This window comes from Coregonus clupeaformis, chromosome 31 (genome assembly GCF_020615455.1).
Source record: "Coregonus clupeaformis isolate EN_2021a chromosome 31, ASM2061545v1, whole genome shotgun sequence".
Taxonomy (NCBI): Eukaryota; Metazoa; Chordata; class Actinopteri; order Salmoniformes; family Salmonidae; genus Coregonus; species Coregonus clupeaformis.
The window spans coordinates 28,866,026-28,881,919 of NC_059222.1; the positions used below are offsets into that span (position 1 = coordinate 28,866,026).

Genomic DNA, 15,894 nt, shown 5'->3' on the forward strand with positions numbered 1-15,894 from the left:
TTTTATCGAATCTCGCTCTCCCTCTCTACTTACCTTTATCTCTCTCTCTCTCTCTCTCTCTCTCTCTCTCTCTCTCTCTCTCTCTCTCTCTCTCTCTCTCTCTCTCTCTCTCTCTCTCTCTCTCTCTCTCTCTCTCTCTCTCTCTCTCTCTCGTTCTCTCTCTCTTCTATTTGTGCTTGGGGGATTGCTGCTAGGAGAGTTAATGAAGAAAGCTTGTTTTAGAGCAGACTGGTAAACTCTGACAACACATTTGCTCTGTGCTGTTGTTAATTATCACCAACACAATCCGCTTTGATGCCTGACTGATCCCAAACCACTGTATCAGTTTAACATGCATATTTAGCGCCACACTTCTAAACCTCTGTAAATCTTGTATGATTTGCATAAGCTACACAGTAGGGATCAGTGGCGGATATTTGTTCTTTATGAGAGCTCCGAGCAGCTAAATCTTTTGCTTAATCATTTTCACTGAAACCTTCAAGCCCATCCAAATACATCCGTTTCTACTGCTGTTCTTCTGTATTGGTTTAATGTGTTCTTTCAACTGTGCCACAGGAGACTCAAATCCCAGGTGTGATATGAGTCCTACCAACACACCTGCATATGTGGTGTTTTTTATCAAAGACATATGATGCTATTAAGAATGTAATCATGTAGCATGGCTGCTGGTGCTGGTGGTTGGATGATGATGATGCTAGCTATCAGGCAGATTTGTTATGTAATGTAATGAGATATCAGAGGGAGAGATAACAGCCCAACACACTCAGCAGGGAAGCAGAAACACACACACTCACACATGCAGTACATGATATCACACCCAGTCCCAGCCTGCCTTCTGTTATACCGAGAGAGAGAGAGAGAGAGAGAGAGAGAGAGAGAGAGAGAAGAATCACCATGCCAATTGATTATGCTATATGCTGAATGACTCTCGAGTGTTGCTCACACAGAACAAACTGACTGAACTTTAAAGAGTGAGAAATGAAAGAGAGAGGGGAGGAGAGAGAGGTAGAGGAGAGAAAGGAAGAAAAGAGAGAAATGAAAATAGCAAGGTTGGGAAGAGAGGAGGAAAGATAGAAGGGAAAAGGAGAGAAGCATTTTAATGTTATTCTAGCTCTGAGAATCTAGCTCTCCAATCTTCCTTTATCTGTGTGTGTTTTGCAAAAGCCACACATTTGTTCTTGAAATGACCTCCAGGCAGGCTAACTCCAGCTCATTGATTTAATCAGACTTATAGGGATGTTGCTGTGGAGGCTGGAGTAGCAGGCGGAGACACACCAGGGCCCTTGTAGAGGTATTTACCCTGAGCACAAATGGAAATGAAAATCTTAGCAAACATTGGCTCTCGCTGACGGTAGACAAGCCAGGCAGGGGGCTGGCCATTTCAGGGTCTCCCTCAGGGCGGTGAAATCTCTGTTGCTTTAGTCACAATAGCATACACTGCAGTCCCATTGGCACAGACGTCATTTCAACGTCTAGTTTTGATTTACATTAGGTTGAGTTGTCAACTAACGTGAATTCAAAAAAAAGTTGGGTGAACAAAATAAGAAAATCCCTTTTGTTGATGACTATTTGCAAATCCAATCAGTTTTCCATGTTGATTCAACGTCATCACATTGAATTGTTTTATTGAAATTATGTTGAAACCACGTTGATTCAACCAGTCAGAGGCCTCATTCCCATAGGGGGCACAGGAGTATGTGCGCCCTCAGATTTGTCCTGTTTAAAAAAAAAAAAATTGTTGTTGTATCTCGGTAATACTACTATCCACCTAGCAATTTGATGAAGTTGGCTTTAACTAGCCCAGATAGGTTCGCAATCCCCCAACCTCATAACTAGCTACCAAGAAGCCATTTCAGGGTATTAATCAAGTTACAGTAGCTAGCTTGTCTGTCTATCTTATCTGGCATGCCTGCTGGCAAGTTTGGTACTCTTTAGAAAAGCAAGCAATTACTAAATGTACTGAATAAGTCTCACATTCCTTTCAATCTTTTACCCAGATTTTAGCAGAAGCAGAAGCAGTGAAGCATATTTAGTTACTTTTTAAAAAAGAACCACCAGTCAGGAGGATACAGCCAGCTCAAGAATTAATAGAATTAAGCATAATGATTATGACTCTAGATTGAAGGAAAAAGCTGTTTCACATATTTGAAAAATGCAAAATTCTCCAACTTACGGTCGGGGGGCCTAGCCCCCCTCCGGACCACCCCACAGCCATCCTCACATACTTTGTGTCCCCTCAGATCTCTGGGGTGCATGATGCCCCTACAACCAGTTTTTGCCCAGTGGGTTTGTTTGGTTTGTTGTTGTGCAGCTATAGACTCCATGTATTGAAGTGTACATACAGAAAACCCAAGACTAAAGAGTCAGCCAAAGCTGGCAATTGGAATGAACCCATTGACCATTGACTTGTGAATATCTACCTGTCAGTAGTAGATATAGGTGAAACAAAGGATACAGATGGTTAAACAATAACAATAACCTGAGGGGGCATTACTCTTTTAAACTGTCAATGAACAGATGTTAGCCACGAATAAACATGGAATAATCAATACAATCCATTTAGTATTGAACAGAATGTCTCCAAGGTCAGAGCTGTCTCCGGTGTGTTCTGTATCACTGACATACTTATTTTTATAATGTAGTAAACATAAAATAAAATAAAATAAAATTGTATTTGCCACATGCGCCGAATACAATAGGTGTAGACATTACAGTGAAAGGCTTACTTACAAGCCCTTAACCAACAATGCAGTTTTTAAATAAAAAAGTGTTAATTAATAAAAATAAAAATAAAAGCAAACAGCTAAAGAGCAGCAGTAAAATAAAATAGCAGTAGGGAGGCTATATACAGGGTGGTACCGGTACAGAGTCAATGTGCGGGGGCACCGGCTAGTCGAGGTAATTGAGGTCATATGTACATGTGGGTAGAGTTAAAGTGACTATGCATAAATAGTAAACAGAGTAGCAGCAGCGTAAAAGAGGGGGATGGGGTGGGGTGGGGGGGGGCAGTGTAAATAGTCCGGGTAGCCATGATTAGCTGTTCAGGAGTCTTATGGCTTGGGGGTAGAAGCTGTTGAGAAGCCTTTTGGACCTAGACTTGGCGCTCCGGTACTGCTTGCCGTGCGGTGGCAGAGAGAACAGTCTATGACTAGGGTGGCTTGAGTCTTTGACAATTTTTAGGGCCTTCCTCTGACACCGCCTGGTATAGAGGTCCTGGATAGCAGGAAGCTTGACCCCAGTGATGTACTGGGCCGTACGCACTACCCTCTGTAGTGCCTTGCGGTCGGAGGCCGAGCAGTTGCCATACCAGGCGGTGATGCAACCAGTCAGGATGCTCTCGATGGTGCAGCTGTAGAACTTTTTGAGGATCTGAGGACCCATGCCAAATCTTTTCAGTCTCCTGAGGGGGAATAGGTTTTGTCGTGCCCTCTTCACGACTGTATTGGTGTGTTTGGACCATGATAGTTTGTTGGTGATGTGGACACCAAGGAACTTGAAGCTCTCAACCTGTTCCACTACAGCCCCGTTGATGAGAATGGGGGCGTGCTCAGTCCTCTTTTTTTTCCTGTAGTCCACAATCATCTCCTTTGTCTTGATCACATTGAGGGAGAGGTTGTTATCCTGGCACCACACATGCTCGGAGTACACGTCCTGGTAATCCGTCTGGCCCTGCGGCCTTGTGAATGTTGACCTGCTTAAAAGTCTTACTCACATCGGCTACGGAGAGCGTGATCACATAGTCATCCGTAACAGCTGATGCTCTCATGCATGCTTCAGTGTTGCTTGCCTCGAAGCGAGCATAGAAGTGATTTAGCTCGTCTGGTAGGCTTGTGTCACTGGGCAGTTCGCGGCTGTGTTTCCCTTTGTAGTCTGTAATAGTTTTCAAGACCTGCCACATCCGACGAGCGTCAGAGCCGGTGTAGTACTATTCAATCTTAGTCCTGTATTCACTCTTTGCCTGTTTGATGGTTCGTCGGAGGGCATAGCGGGATTCGTATAAGCATCCGGGTTAGAGTCCCGCTCCTTGAAAGCGGCAGCTCTACCCTTTAGCTCAGTGCGGATGTTGCCTGTAATCCATGGCTTCTGGTTGGGGTACGTACGGTCACTGTGGGGACGACGTCATCGATGCACTTATTAATGAAGCCAGTGACTGATGTGGTGTACTCCTCAATGCTATCTGAAGAATCCCAAAACATATTCCAGTCTGTGCTAGCAAAACAATCCTGTAGCTTAGCATCTGCGTCACCTGACCACTTTTTTATTAACCAAGTCACTGGTGCTTCCTGCTTTAGTTTTAGCTTATAAGCAGGAATCAGGAGGATAGAGTTATGGTCAGATTTGCCAAATGGAGGGCGAGGGAGAGCTTTGTATGCGTCTCTGTGTGTGGAGTAAAGGTGGTCTAGAGTTTTTTTCCCTCTGGTTGCACATTTAACATGCTGATAGAAATTAGGTAGAACGGATTTAAGTTTCCCTGCATTAAAGTCCCCGGCCACTAGGAGCGCTGCCTCTGGATGAGCGTTTTCCTGTCTGCTTATGGCCTTATACAGCTCATTGAGTGCAATCTTAGTGCCAGCATCGGTTTGTGGTGGTAGATAGACAGCTACAAAAAATATAGATGAAAACTCTCTTGGTAAATAGTGTGGTCTACAGCTTATCATGAGATACTCTACCTCAGGCGAGCAAAACCTCGAGACTTCCTTAGTATTAGATTTAATGCACCAGCTGTTGTTTACAAATATACACAGACCGCCACCCCTTGTCTTACCGGAGTCAGCCGTTCTATCCTGCCGATGTAGCGTATAGCCCGCTAGCTGTATGTTATCCATGTCGTCGTTCAACCACGACTCGGTGAAACATAAGATATTACAGTTTTTAATGTCCCTTTGGTAGGATAACCTTAGTCTTAGGTCATCCAATTTGTTTTCAAATGATTGAAAATTGGCTAATAGGATTGATGGAAGAGGCAGTTTACTCGCTCGCCGTCAGATCCTTACAAGGCACCCCGACCTACGTCCACGATATCTCTGCATCTTTCTCATGCGAATGGCGGTGATTTGGGCCTTGTCGGGTGTCTGTAGAATATCCTTTGCGTCCGACTCGTTGAAGAAAAAATCTTCGTCCAATACGAGGTGAGTAATCGCTCTCCTGATATCCAGAAGCTCTTTTTGGTCATAAGAGACGGTGGCAGAAACATTATGTATAGAATAAATTACAAATGTACTTCTATAGATATGGAATTACATATAAGTCATAATCTGTGACCCAAATGTATTACCTATGTAGTGCACTACTTTTGACCATGTCACTACATAGGGAATAAAGTGCCATTTAGGACGCAGCCAATGGCTTACATGTAAATCCATACCCATAGGGCTCTGGTCAAAAGCAGTGCACAAAAGGGAATAGGGTACCATTTAGTTACCATGCTGGATAATTGTATCTCTCTATGGCTTTCCACAGCTCAAACTGACCTCAGTGTGTTAGACATCGGTCCATAGCGTTCCATTAGGTCTTTAGGTCAAGGCTTCAAGTCACTTAAAGCATTTGTATGTCTTTATTATCAATGTACCTTCCCACCTCAACACACATGCATGCACACAAACACACTAGCTGACCAGTTCTGGGTTGTATCCGGTCATAGTGAGGTCAGGGCTGTGTTGGGTTGTAACTTATTCATACCATAGGCTAGTAAACAAATCGGTATGTGTGTGTTTGTGTGTGTGTTGCTAGTCATTTAGAGGTAGGGAACATAGGCATATAGTGCCTTCGGAAAGTATTCAGACCCCTTGACTTTTTCCACATTTTGTTACGTTACAGCCTTATTCTAAAATGGATTATACAGTGAGGGAAAAAAGTATTTGATCCCCTGCTGATTTTGTACGTTTGCCCACTGACAAAGAAATGATCAGTCTATAATTTTAATGGTAGGTTTATTTGAACAGTGAGAGACAGAATAACAACAACAAAATCCAGAAAAACGCATGTCAAAAGTATTATGAATTGATTTGCATTTTAATGAGGGAAATACGTATTTGACCCCCTCTCAATCAGATTTCTGGCTCCCAGGTGTCTTTTCTACAGGTAACGAGCTGAGATTAGGAGCACACTTTTAAAGGGAGTGCTCCTAATCTCAGTTTGTTACCTGTATAAAAGACACCTGTCCACAGAAGCAATCAATCAATCAGATTCCAAACTCTCCACCATGGCCAAGACCAAAGAGCTCTCCAAGGATGTCAGGGACAAGATTGTAGACCTACACAAGGCTGGAATGGGCTACAAGACCATCGCCAAGCAGCTTGGTGAGAAGGTGACAACAGTTGGTGCGATTATTCGCAAATGGAAGAAACACAAAATAACTGTCAATCTCCCTCGTCCTGGGGCTCCATGCAAGATCTCACCTCGTGGAGTTGCAATGATCATGAGAACGGTGAGGAATACGCCCAGAACTACACAGCAGGGTGATCTCAATGATCTCAAGGCAGCTGGGACCATAGTCACCAAGAAAACAATTTTTAACACACTACGCAAGGTCCCCCTGCTCAAGAAATCACATATACATGCCCGTCTGAAGTTTGCCAATGAACATCTGAATGATTCAGAGGAGAACTGGGTGAAAGGGTTGTGGTCAGATGAGACGAAATTGGAGCTCTTTGGCATCAACTCAACTCGCTGTGTTTGGAGGAGGAGGAATGCTGCCTATGACCCCAAGAACGCCATCCCCACCGTCAAACATGGAGGTGGAAACATTATGCTTTGGGGGTGTTTTTCTGCTAAGGGGACAGGACAACTTCACTGCATCAAAGGGACGATGGACGGGGCCATGTACCGTCAAATCTTGGGTGAGAACCTCCTTCCCTCAGCCAGGGCATTGAAAATGGGTCGTGGATGGGAATTCCAGCATGACAATGACCCAAAACACATGGCCAAGGCAACAAAGGAGTGGCTCAAGAAGAAGCACATTAAGGTCCTGGAGTGGCCTAGCCAGTCTCCAGACCTTAATCCCATAGAAAATCTGTGGAGGGAGCTGAAGGTTTGAGTTGCCAAACGTCAGCCTCGAAACCTTAATGACTTGGAGAAGATCTGCAAAGAGGAGTGGGACAAAATCCCTCCTGAGATGTGTGCAAACCTGGTGGGCAACTACAAGAAACGTCTGACATTTACATTTTAGTCATTTAGCAGACGCTCTTATCCAGAGCGACTTACAGTTAGTGAGTCATTCTTTTTTAAATGTTTTTATATATATATTTTTTTTACTGGCCCCCTGTGGGAATTGAACCCACAACCCTGGCGTTGCAAACGCCGTGCTCAACCAACTGAGCTACATCCCTGCCGGCCATTCCCTCCCCTATCCTGGACGACGCTGGGCCAATTGTGCGCCGCCCCATGGGTCTCCTGGTCACGGCCGGCTACGACAGAGCCTGGATTCGAACCAGGATCTCTAGTGGCACAGCTAGCACTGCAATACAGTGCCTTAGACCACTGCGCCACTCTGTGATTGCCAACAAGGGTTTTGCCACCAAGTACTAAGTCATGTTTAGCAGAGGGGTCAAATACTTATTTCCCCCATTAAAATGCAAATCAATTTATAACATTTTTGACATGCGTTTTTCTGGATTTTTTGTTTGTTATTCTGTCTCTCACTGTTCAAATAAACCTACCATTAAAATTATACACTGATCATGTCTTTGTCAGTGGGCAAACGTACAATATCAGCAGGGGATCAAATACTTTTTTCCCTCACTGTATAAAAAAGAAAATCCTCAGCAATCTTCACACAATACCCCATAATGACAAAGCGAAAATAGGTTTTTAGAAAATTCAGCAAATTCATTAAAATAAAAAAACAGAAATACCTTATTTACATAAGTATTCAGACCCCTTGCTATGAGACTCGAAATTGAGCTCAGGTGCATCCTGTTTCCATTGATCATCCTTGAGCTGTTTCTACAACTTGATTGGAGTCCACCTGTGGTAAATTAAATTGATTGGACATGATTTGGAAAGGCACACAACTGTCTATATAAGGTCCCACAGTTGACAGTGCATGTCAGAGCAAAAACCAAGCCATGAGGTCGAAGGAATTGTCTGTAGAGCTCCGAGACAGGATTGTGTCGAGGCACAGATCTGGGGAAGGCTACCAAAAAATTTCTGCAGCATTGAAGGTCCCCAAGAACACAGTGGCCTCCATCATTCTTAAATGGAAGAAGTTTGGAACCACCAACACTCTTCCTAGAGCTGACCGCCCGGCCAAACTGAGCAATTGGGGGAGAAGGGCCTTGGTCAGGGAGGTGACCAAGAACCCGATGGTCACTCTGACAGAGCTCCAGAGTTCCTCTGTGGAGATGGAAGAAACCTCCAGAAGGACAACCATCTCTGCAGCACTCCACCAATCAGGCCTTTATGGTAGAGTGGCCATACGGAAGCCACTCCTCAGTAAAAGGCACATGACAGCCCGCTTGGAGTTTGCCAGAAGGCACCTAAAGACTCTCAGACCATGAGAAATAACATTCTCTGGTCTGATGAAACCAAGATTGAACTCTTTGGCCTGAATGCCAAGCGTCACGTCTGGAGGAAACCTGGCACCATCCCTACGATGAAGCATGGTGGTGGCAGCATCATGCTGTGGGGGTGTTTTTCAGTGGCAGGGACTGGGAGACAAGCAGGATCGAGGCAAAGATGAACGGAGCAAAGTACAGAGAGATTCTTGATGAAAACCTGCTCCAGAGCGCTCAGGACCACAGACTGGGGGCGAAGGTTCACCTCCAACAGGACAACGACCCTAAGCACACAGCCAAGACAACGCATGAGTGGTTTCAGGACAAGTCTCTGAATATCCTTGGGTGGCCCTGCCAGAGGCCAGACTTGAACCCGATCGAACATCTCTGGAGAGACCTGAAAATAGCTGTTGGGTTTGCACCAGACATAGTTTTTTCCTTGATGGCCAAAAAGCTCATCTCATTTAGTCTCATCTGACCAGAGTACCTTCTTCCATATGTTTGGGTAGTCTCCCACATGCCTTTTGGCAAACACCAAATGTGTTTGCTTATTTTTTTCCTTTAAGCAATGGCTTTTTTCTGGCCACTCTTCCGTAAAGCCCAGCTCTGTGGAGTGTACGGCTTAAAGTGGTCCTATGGACAGATACTCCAATCTCCGCTGTGGAGTTTGTAGCTCCTTCAGGGTTATCTTTGGTCTCTTTGTTGCCTCTCTGATTAATGCCCTCCTTGCCTGGTCCGTGAGTTTTGGTGGGCGGCCCTCTCTTGGCAGGTTTGTTGTGGTGCCATATTCTTTCAATTTTTTAATAATGGATTTAATGGTGCTCTGTGGGATGTTCAAAGTTTCGGATATTTTTTCATAACCCAACCCTGATCTATACTTCTCCACCACTTTGTCCCTGACCTGTTTGGAGAGCTCCTTGGTCTTCATGGTGCCGCTTGCTTGGTGGTGCCCCTTGCTTAGTGGTGTTGCAGACTCTGGGGCCTTTTAGAACAGGTGTATATATACTGAGATCGTGTGACAGATCACGTGACACTTAGATTGCACACAGGTGGACTTTATTTAACTAATTATGTGACTTCTGAAGGTAATTGGTTGCACCAGATCTTATTTAGGGGCTTCATGGTAAAGGGGGTGAATACATATGCATGTACCACATTTCCGTTATAATTTTTTTAGATTTTTTTTAACAGGTAATTTTTTTCATTTCAGTTCACCAATTTGGACTATTTTGTGTATGTCCATTACATGAAATCAAATAAAAATCCATTTAAATTACAGGTTGTAATGCAACAAAATAGGAAAACACCAAGGGGGATGAATGCTTTTGCAAGGCACTGTATGTAAATGTGATATTTCCGTTTTTTATTTTGTGTAAATTCACAAAAATTTATAAAAACCTGTTTTTGCTTTGTCATTATGGGGTATTGTGTGTAAATTGATGAGAGGAAAAAACTATTTAATCAGTCTTAGAATAAGGCTGTAACCTAAAAAAATGTGGAAAAAGTAAAGGGGTCTGAATACTTTCCGAAAGCACTGTATATCAGTATATGTTGCTGTGTGGGAGGTGGGAGGCAGCCTGTATGTGGAGCTGATGGTTAATCGATAATGATGGCTCAAAGTGTCTCATGGCTGGAGCCACACACCTAACAGTGTGTGTGCATGCATGTGTGTGCACACGCGTGTGTGGGTGGGTGTGAGTGCGTGTGCACACGCCTCACTGGTAAAATGGTGTACAGAACACAGCTGACTTCTACACCCCCTCTTCTGTTTCATCTCTCCATTCAGCTCCCCACTTTCTACTCCTCTAGTATTGGATTTGTACCTTCTTTGCCATCCTTTTAACCTGCAGCCCTTCTTCTCTCGTAATTCATCCAACCTTCATTCCGCCTCTCATTTCATCTCCTTTATACTCTCCTTTTACCTCATCTAGTGTTGTAGTGTCCTGGCAGGTGTTAGCTCTATTTTACTTGGTGTGTGTGGCATTACCTTTACCAAGGGCTGATCAAATATCCCACATGAATTTCTACTTATGTGATCGTATGAAGTGATCTGTACAATACCATGTCTTTATTTGATTGGCACATGTGACGTTTAAAAGAAAATATATAGTATATTCTGATGTTTCAGCTGTTGTATTTTGTTGCTCTATCTGGCTCTCCTCTCTTGGCTTGATATGTTGTAAACTCTCTCCTCTCCACTGCTTACTGTGCCTGGTTCCTTCTGTCTTCTAGGTGAAAAGCATTGGCCCGTCCGCTCCCAGAGCCACCATGGTAGGAATGGCTGTTGTGTGTGGAGTAGGTAAAGGTTGCTCCTAACCACTGATACATGGTCAGAGCTTATATCAGCTTCGTAATAGTTAGGGTAGGATTGGGGGTAAGGTCATCTGATCCTAGATCTGTGGTGAGGGGTGACTTTCACCTTGAGTGTTCTGTGTGGTGAAGTGCCTCTCCTTGACTTCTATCTGACCTTTAACCTCTGACCTCTAGCTCCTGTCACTGTGTGTGGTGGATCATGTGTGACGTCTGTTTGTGTACATTCGCTGCCGACCATCTAGATCAGTGGTGTGGGAATGTCGGGTCAGTTGCAAAGATTAGGAGTTTATCTTGTCTTATTGAAATATCTCAAACATATTGTGAAACTTTTGAAAAAGCTAATTCCTTAATTAAATTCACCCACAGTAGATTTGCAAGGTCTATCAACCAGAGAGAAGATCTCAAGCACAACTAACCCATAGTGGCACTTTCAGTGACACCTGACCAAAAAGTGCCACTCAAAAGATGAGCTATTGCGTAAAAATATTTTTTTTAAGTGCTATTAGTAGGCTATCAGATGATCTTAGCCAAGTGGAAATGAGAAAATCTCTTGATGATTTTCATTGCAGTTGACCTGACAAGTAAAGTGTTTTTCTATTCCATTGTGTTGTGCCTTAATAAGCCCAAGCTGTCCCATACTGTCCGTCTTTTCCTAACCTACTGCCTGGGTCAAAACAGTGTTTTCTCTAATACATTAGGCATGCTTGGTTTAGCTGACCCAGCACACTGGATCGGTAATGTTGGCACTTTCGGGACTATCTAATTGGTTCCACTAAACCAAGCGCAGCTTAAGTATTTGAAGGGATATAAATACTATTTCTACCCAGGTCCTAGCTACTGTACTGTACCATGTATGTATGTATGTATGTATGTTTGTTTGTATGTGCTATGCTCTTGGACTCTCTCAGTCCCCACCATACCAAGAGGAGGTCTCTAGAGGTATGGATAAAGGCAGCTTTGAATGATGTTACTTCTTATTACTTAAAGAAGACATCAGATAAATCTGTGCTTATCCTTGCTAGCGACACTACGACCCTTCTCCTGTCCTCACAACCAACAGTCTGAGGGACTACGAGGGAGCTGGTATGTAAAAATATTTGACACAGAGAGAGATATTACTTTATTATACTGAACAAAAATATATATGCAACATGTAAAGTGTTGGTCCCATGTTTCATGAGCTGAAATAAAATATCCCAGAAATGTTCCATATGCACAAAAAGCTTATTTTTCTCAAATGTTGTGCACAAATTTGTTTACATCCCTGTTAGTGAGCATTTCTTCTTTGCCAAGATAATCCATCCACCTGACAGGTGTGGCAAATCAAGAAGCTGATTAAACAGCATGACCATTACACAGGTGGACCTTGTGTTGGGGATAATAAAAGGCCACCCTAAAATGTGCAGTTTTGTCACACAACACAATGCCACAGATGTCTCAAGTTTTGAGGGAGCGTGCAATTGGCATGCTGACTGCAGGAAATGTCCACCAGACCAGCCACCCAGACAGCTGATAAAATTGAGGAGTATTTCTGTTTGTAATAAACCCCTTTTGTGGGGAAAAACTCATTCTGATTAGCTGGGCCTGGCTCCCCAGTGGGTGGGCCTGGTTTCCAAGTGGGTGGGCCTATGCTGCGCCCCTGCCCAGTCATGTGAAATCCATTGATTAGGGCCTAATACATTTATTTCAATTGACTGATTTCCTTATATGAACTGTAACTCAGTAAAATCGTAAAAATTGTTGCAAGTTGCGTTTATATTTTTGTTCAGTATAGTTCTAATGGAACAGTTGTGGTGTGAAAATATGAGGATAAGGTATTTTTTCCAGTTGCTGAATCCTGACATTGTCTATTTATCTATATGTGATTTGAGGAGGCCAAGACATGGTTGTGAACATCATTATTTTCTGCATTGTCTAGAGAGACTGTGAGGTCTCTCTAGGTCTCTGTAAGTGTCAGGGAAACTCTAGAATCCTAGATTTAAAAAAAACGTTTTATAATGTGACAACACCGGGTCACTCTGGTAGATGATGATTCATTGTCCATCATATTGCTAAATGAACACACATTTGTCACCATAGATTGGCATTTATAGAGGCAAGTGAGCCTTAAATGCCTTTGGGTTATTGAGAGAGATGAGACGATGAGGATGGAATGCTCACTGGCATTCTAGAACTGACACATCTTACTGCCATTCTAAAACAAACACTTATATTTTAGCAGATGCTCTTCTGCGGTGCGATTTACAGGAGCAATTAGGGTTAAGATCCTTGCTCAATGGAACATCGGCAGATTTATCACCTAGTCGGCCCGGGGATTCGAATCATCAACCTTTCGGTTACTTGCCCAATGCGCTTAACCGCTAGGCTACCTGCCGCCTTTCATGTAAACATCTTCCCAGCGTCAAATAGTTCCCAATCGTTCTGATTGTAACGTCATGCGTAACATTTCTCCCAGTGTGAAAATTTAACCAGTTCAATAATTGCATGCGCATCTCTTTATGTGGTTGGCTGAGCTTGTGCGGATGTTTCTCACACCCTTCCTCAACCTCGAAAAACTGTTCTGTGGGCACGCCCATTTGCTTCATACATCTGCCAATCAATGGTGGCCAAGAGTATTGACACGACCAATCAGAAGCTTGTTGAGGCGTGAAGTCATCGTATAAACACCCGGACTCGTACGTCAAAGTCCTGAGGGTTGATGTGAGGAGAGATTTTTGGCAATTGCAAAGACTTGGGCGTTACGGGAGGGTGTGAGAGAAACATCTGCACGAGCTCTGCCATCCACATAAAGAGACGCACGTGCAATTATTGAACTGGGAACATTTTCACGCTGTGAGAAACTTTACAACATGATGTCACAATCACAACACAATCAGAACGATTGGGAACTATTTCACGCTGGGAAGATTTTTACATGACACCGCCCACTTCTTACTGGTATTCTGACATCGTTTACTGGCATTCCAGAACAGGCTACTATTACACTCCTTTCTATATAATGTAGGCTACTGTATATGACTACCTTTTATAAACAACATATGTTTGCCCTATTGACTTAATTACCCTGTCAGCTGGCATAGTCTTCTGCCAGTTAATCTAGGTCAGGTTCTAAATGATTAGCCTATAGTCTATAAAAGTCTGGCTGTACTTAAGTCTAACACCCAGAGACTTAAGCACACTGAGTCTAAAATTAGTTATATAGGTCTAAATTTGGAGGCAGCAGGATTAGATATAACTTCCCAACCATTATCACTTGTGCCACAATTGGGTCAGAAATAAGCGGTTTCCAGCTTGGGATGAGCGGAAAGCAGAACGTAAAGGATGTTCCATCCACATGTAAAATAAAGTCTCCTCGCCCACCGTACTGAATGAAGCTGGCAGTTAACATTTAGTGATTAAATGTTAAAACTCTTTGTCAGTTGTTAAATGCCAAGTCCACAGTGGCTCAGCCCTGTGGCGCAGTGAGGTGGAAAAGAGAGGAAGGAGAGGGGGAGGACAGCGGGTGGAGAAGGGCAGGGTAGATGTGTTGGCAGTGTTTCGATGTCAACAAAGCCAATAGGATAGAGAGACCCCTTGTCTGACACCCTTTCGCACACGCGCACGCACATACACATGTGTTTATTCAAATACTCAAATATACATTTAAGATGCATCTGTGAAAAAGTCATTGCACATTATTTAGAATGAAAAGATCAGGCAGGGGTTGAGCAATTACACCAAATGTCATCCTATAATTTTCACTCATATTAAGCGAAATTGTATAATCAGACTGTCAGGCAATTATGTTACCCCTTTACTCTTCAACCAAAATCATCCCAAAACTAAAATTCATATGTGAAAGGATTCAAATTGCCTGAGAATGTGGAGGTTGTTGCGTGACTGTGTTTCCGAACAGTCTCTTGTATTAGGAGGAAAGGAGAACAGTTTGAGTATGCCAGCTCTGCTGCACCCTGAGGGGCCCTGGAGGGGTGGGGGATGTTAGGGATCTCTGGGTTGGGTGGTAGGGAGGGGGAGGGGTTAGGGGGTAGATACACAGCTGCTCAGCCTATGCTCACTGATGACCTTGTTTGTTTTCTGTTTCTCTCTTTTCAAAAGGATCACTGATTACTGAGGGTTGGAGTGTTCTCATTACTGAGGGTTAGAGTGTTCTCATTACTGAGGAATCGAGTGTTCTCATTACTGATGGATCGAGTGTTCTCATTACTGATGGATCGAGTGTTCTCATTACTGATGGATCGAGTGTTCTCATTACTGAGGGTTTGGAGTGTTCTCATTACTGAGGGTTGGAGTGTTTCACAGAATGTCATTAACATTAACGGGAAGTATAGAAGGATTCTTAAGTCCCGAGCTTTAACAAGGTGCTCAAATTGCCGCATTCAGTTTGAAAGAGTCATGCTAAGATATTTAATGGTGGGCTATACATTACTAGGTGTGTATGCACCAATTACGCCATATTAGTGTGGTTAGCATTAGTGTTAAGGTTAACTTACCACTTATCTCCACTGATGTTACCCACCATTTTATCACCCCCACATTCCTGGATGTTATGATTTGTGTGATAGGATAAGTTATGTCAGGATAGTGAGTCAGTGTTGGGGCATCTGGATGTTAGTATGCAGGCTCACATGTGCTGTATCCCAGGATGTATCAGGTGTGAAAATACTGCAGATTAATATGATGCAATATGTGCCTACAGGAAGAGAGATGATGTCAAATACCTCACGGAACCACACAAGCCGGCATAAATATGCGCTTTTCATCTCGTTTTGTTTGGAATGCTGAAAACATGACTGCCTGACTGGCAACAGACAAAGTGTACAGCTGCATTATCAAGATGCAGACAAAATACCCACTGTAGCTATTTAGATTGGAGACCTGGTTAACCTGTCAATCAGGAATAATCAATCTACAGTGTAATTACATGCTCAGTCCCAGTGCTTATCTCCTTCTCTCCTTATCACATTCAGCTGGCAGAACCAATAACTGATACAGCTAATAGGCAGATGTCTTTACAATGACTCAAATCAATCAATATTTTGCCCATCACTCCTTTTAAGGGCCAATGCAGCCGTTTTTATCTCAATAA

At 43.3% G+C, this 15,894-nt stretch overlaps 1 protein-coding gene across 6 annotated transcripts in view; it reads left to right on the forward strand.

Annotated features, from left to right (window-relative positions):
* The window catches only part of LOC121547421 (protein shisa-6), an 82,618-nt gene that overhangs the window by 42,875 nt on the left and 23,849 nt on the right, over positions 1–15,894 (forward strand). For 3 of the 6 annotated variants that reach the window (XM_041858697.1, XM_041858698.1, XM_041858701.1), the window contains exon 5: positions 10,728–10,766. The exons of the other annotated variants lie outside the window; for them this stretch is intronic. In XM_041858697.1, coding sequence (XP_041714631.1) covers positions 10,728–10,766 — 39 coding nt within the window. The remainder of the gene's footprint in view (positions 1–10,727; positions 10,767–15,894) is intronic. 6 annotated transcript variants of the gene reach the window in all.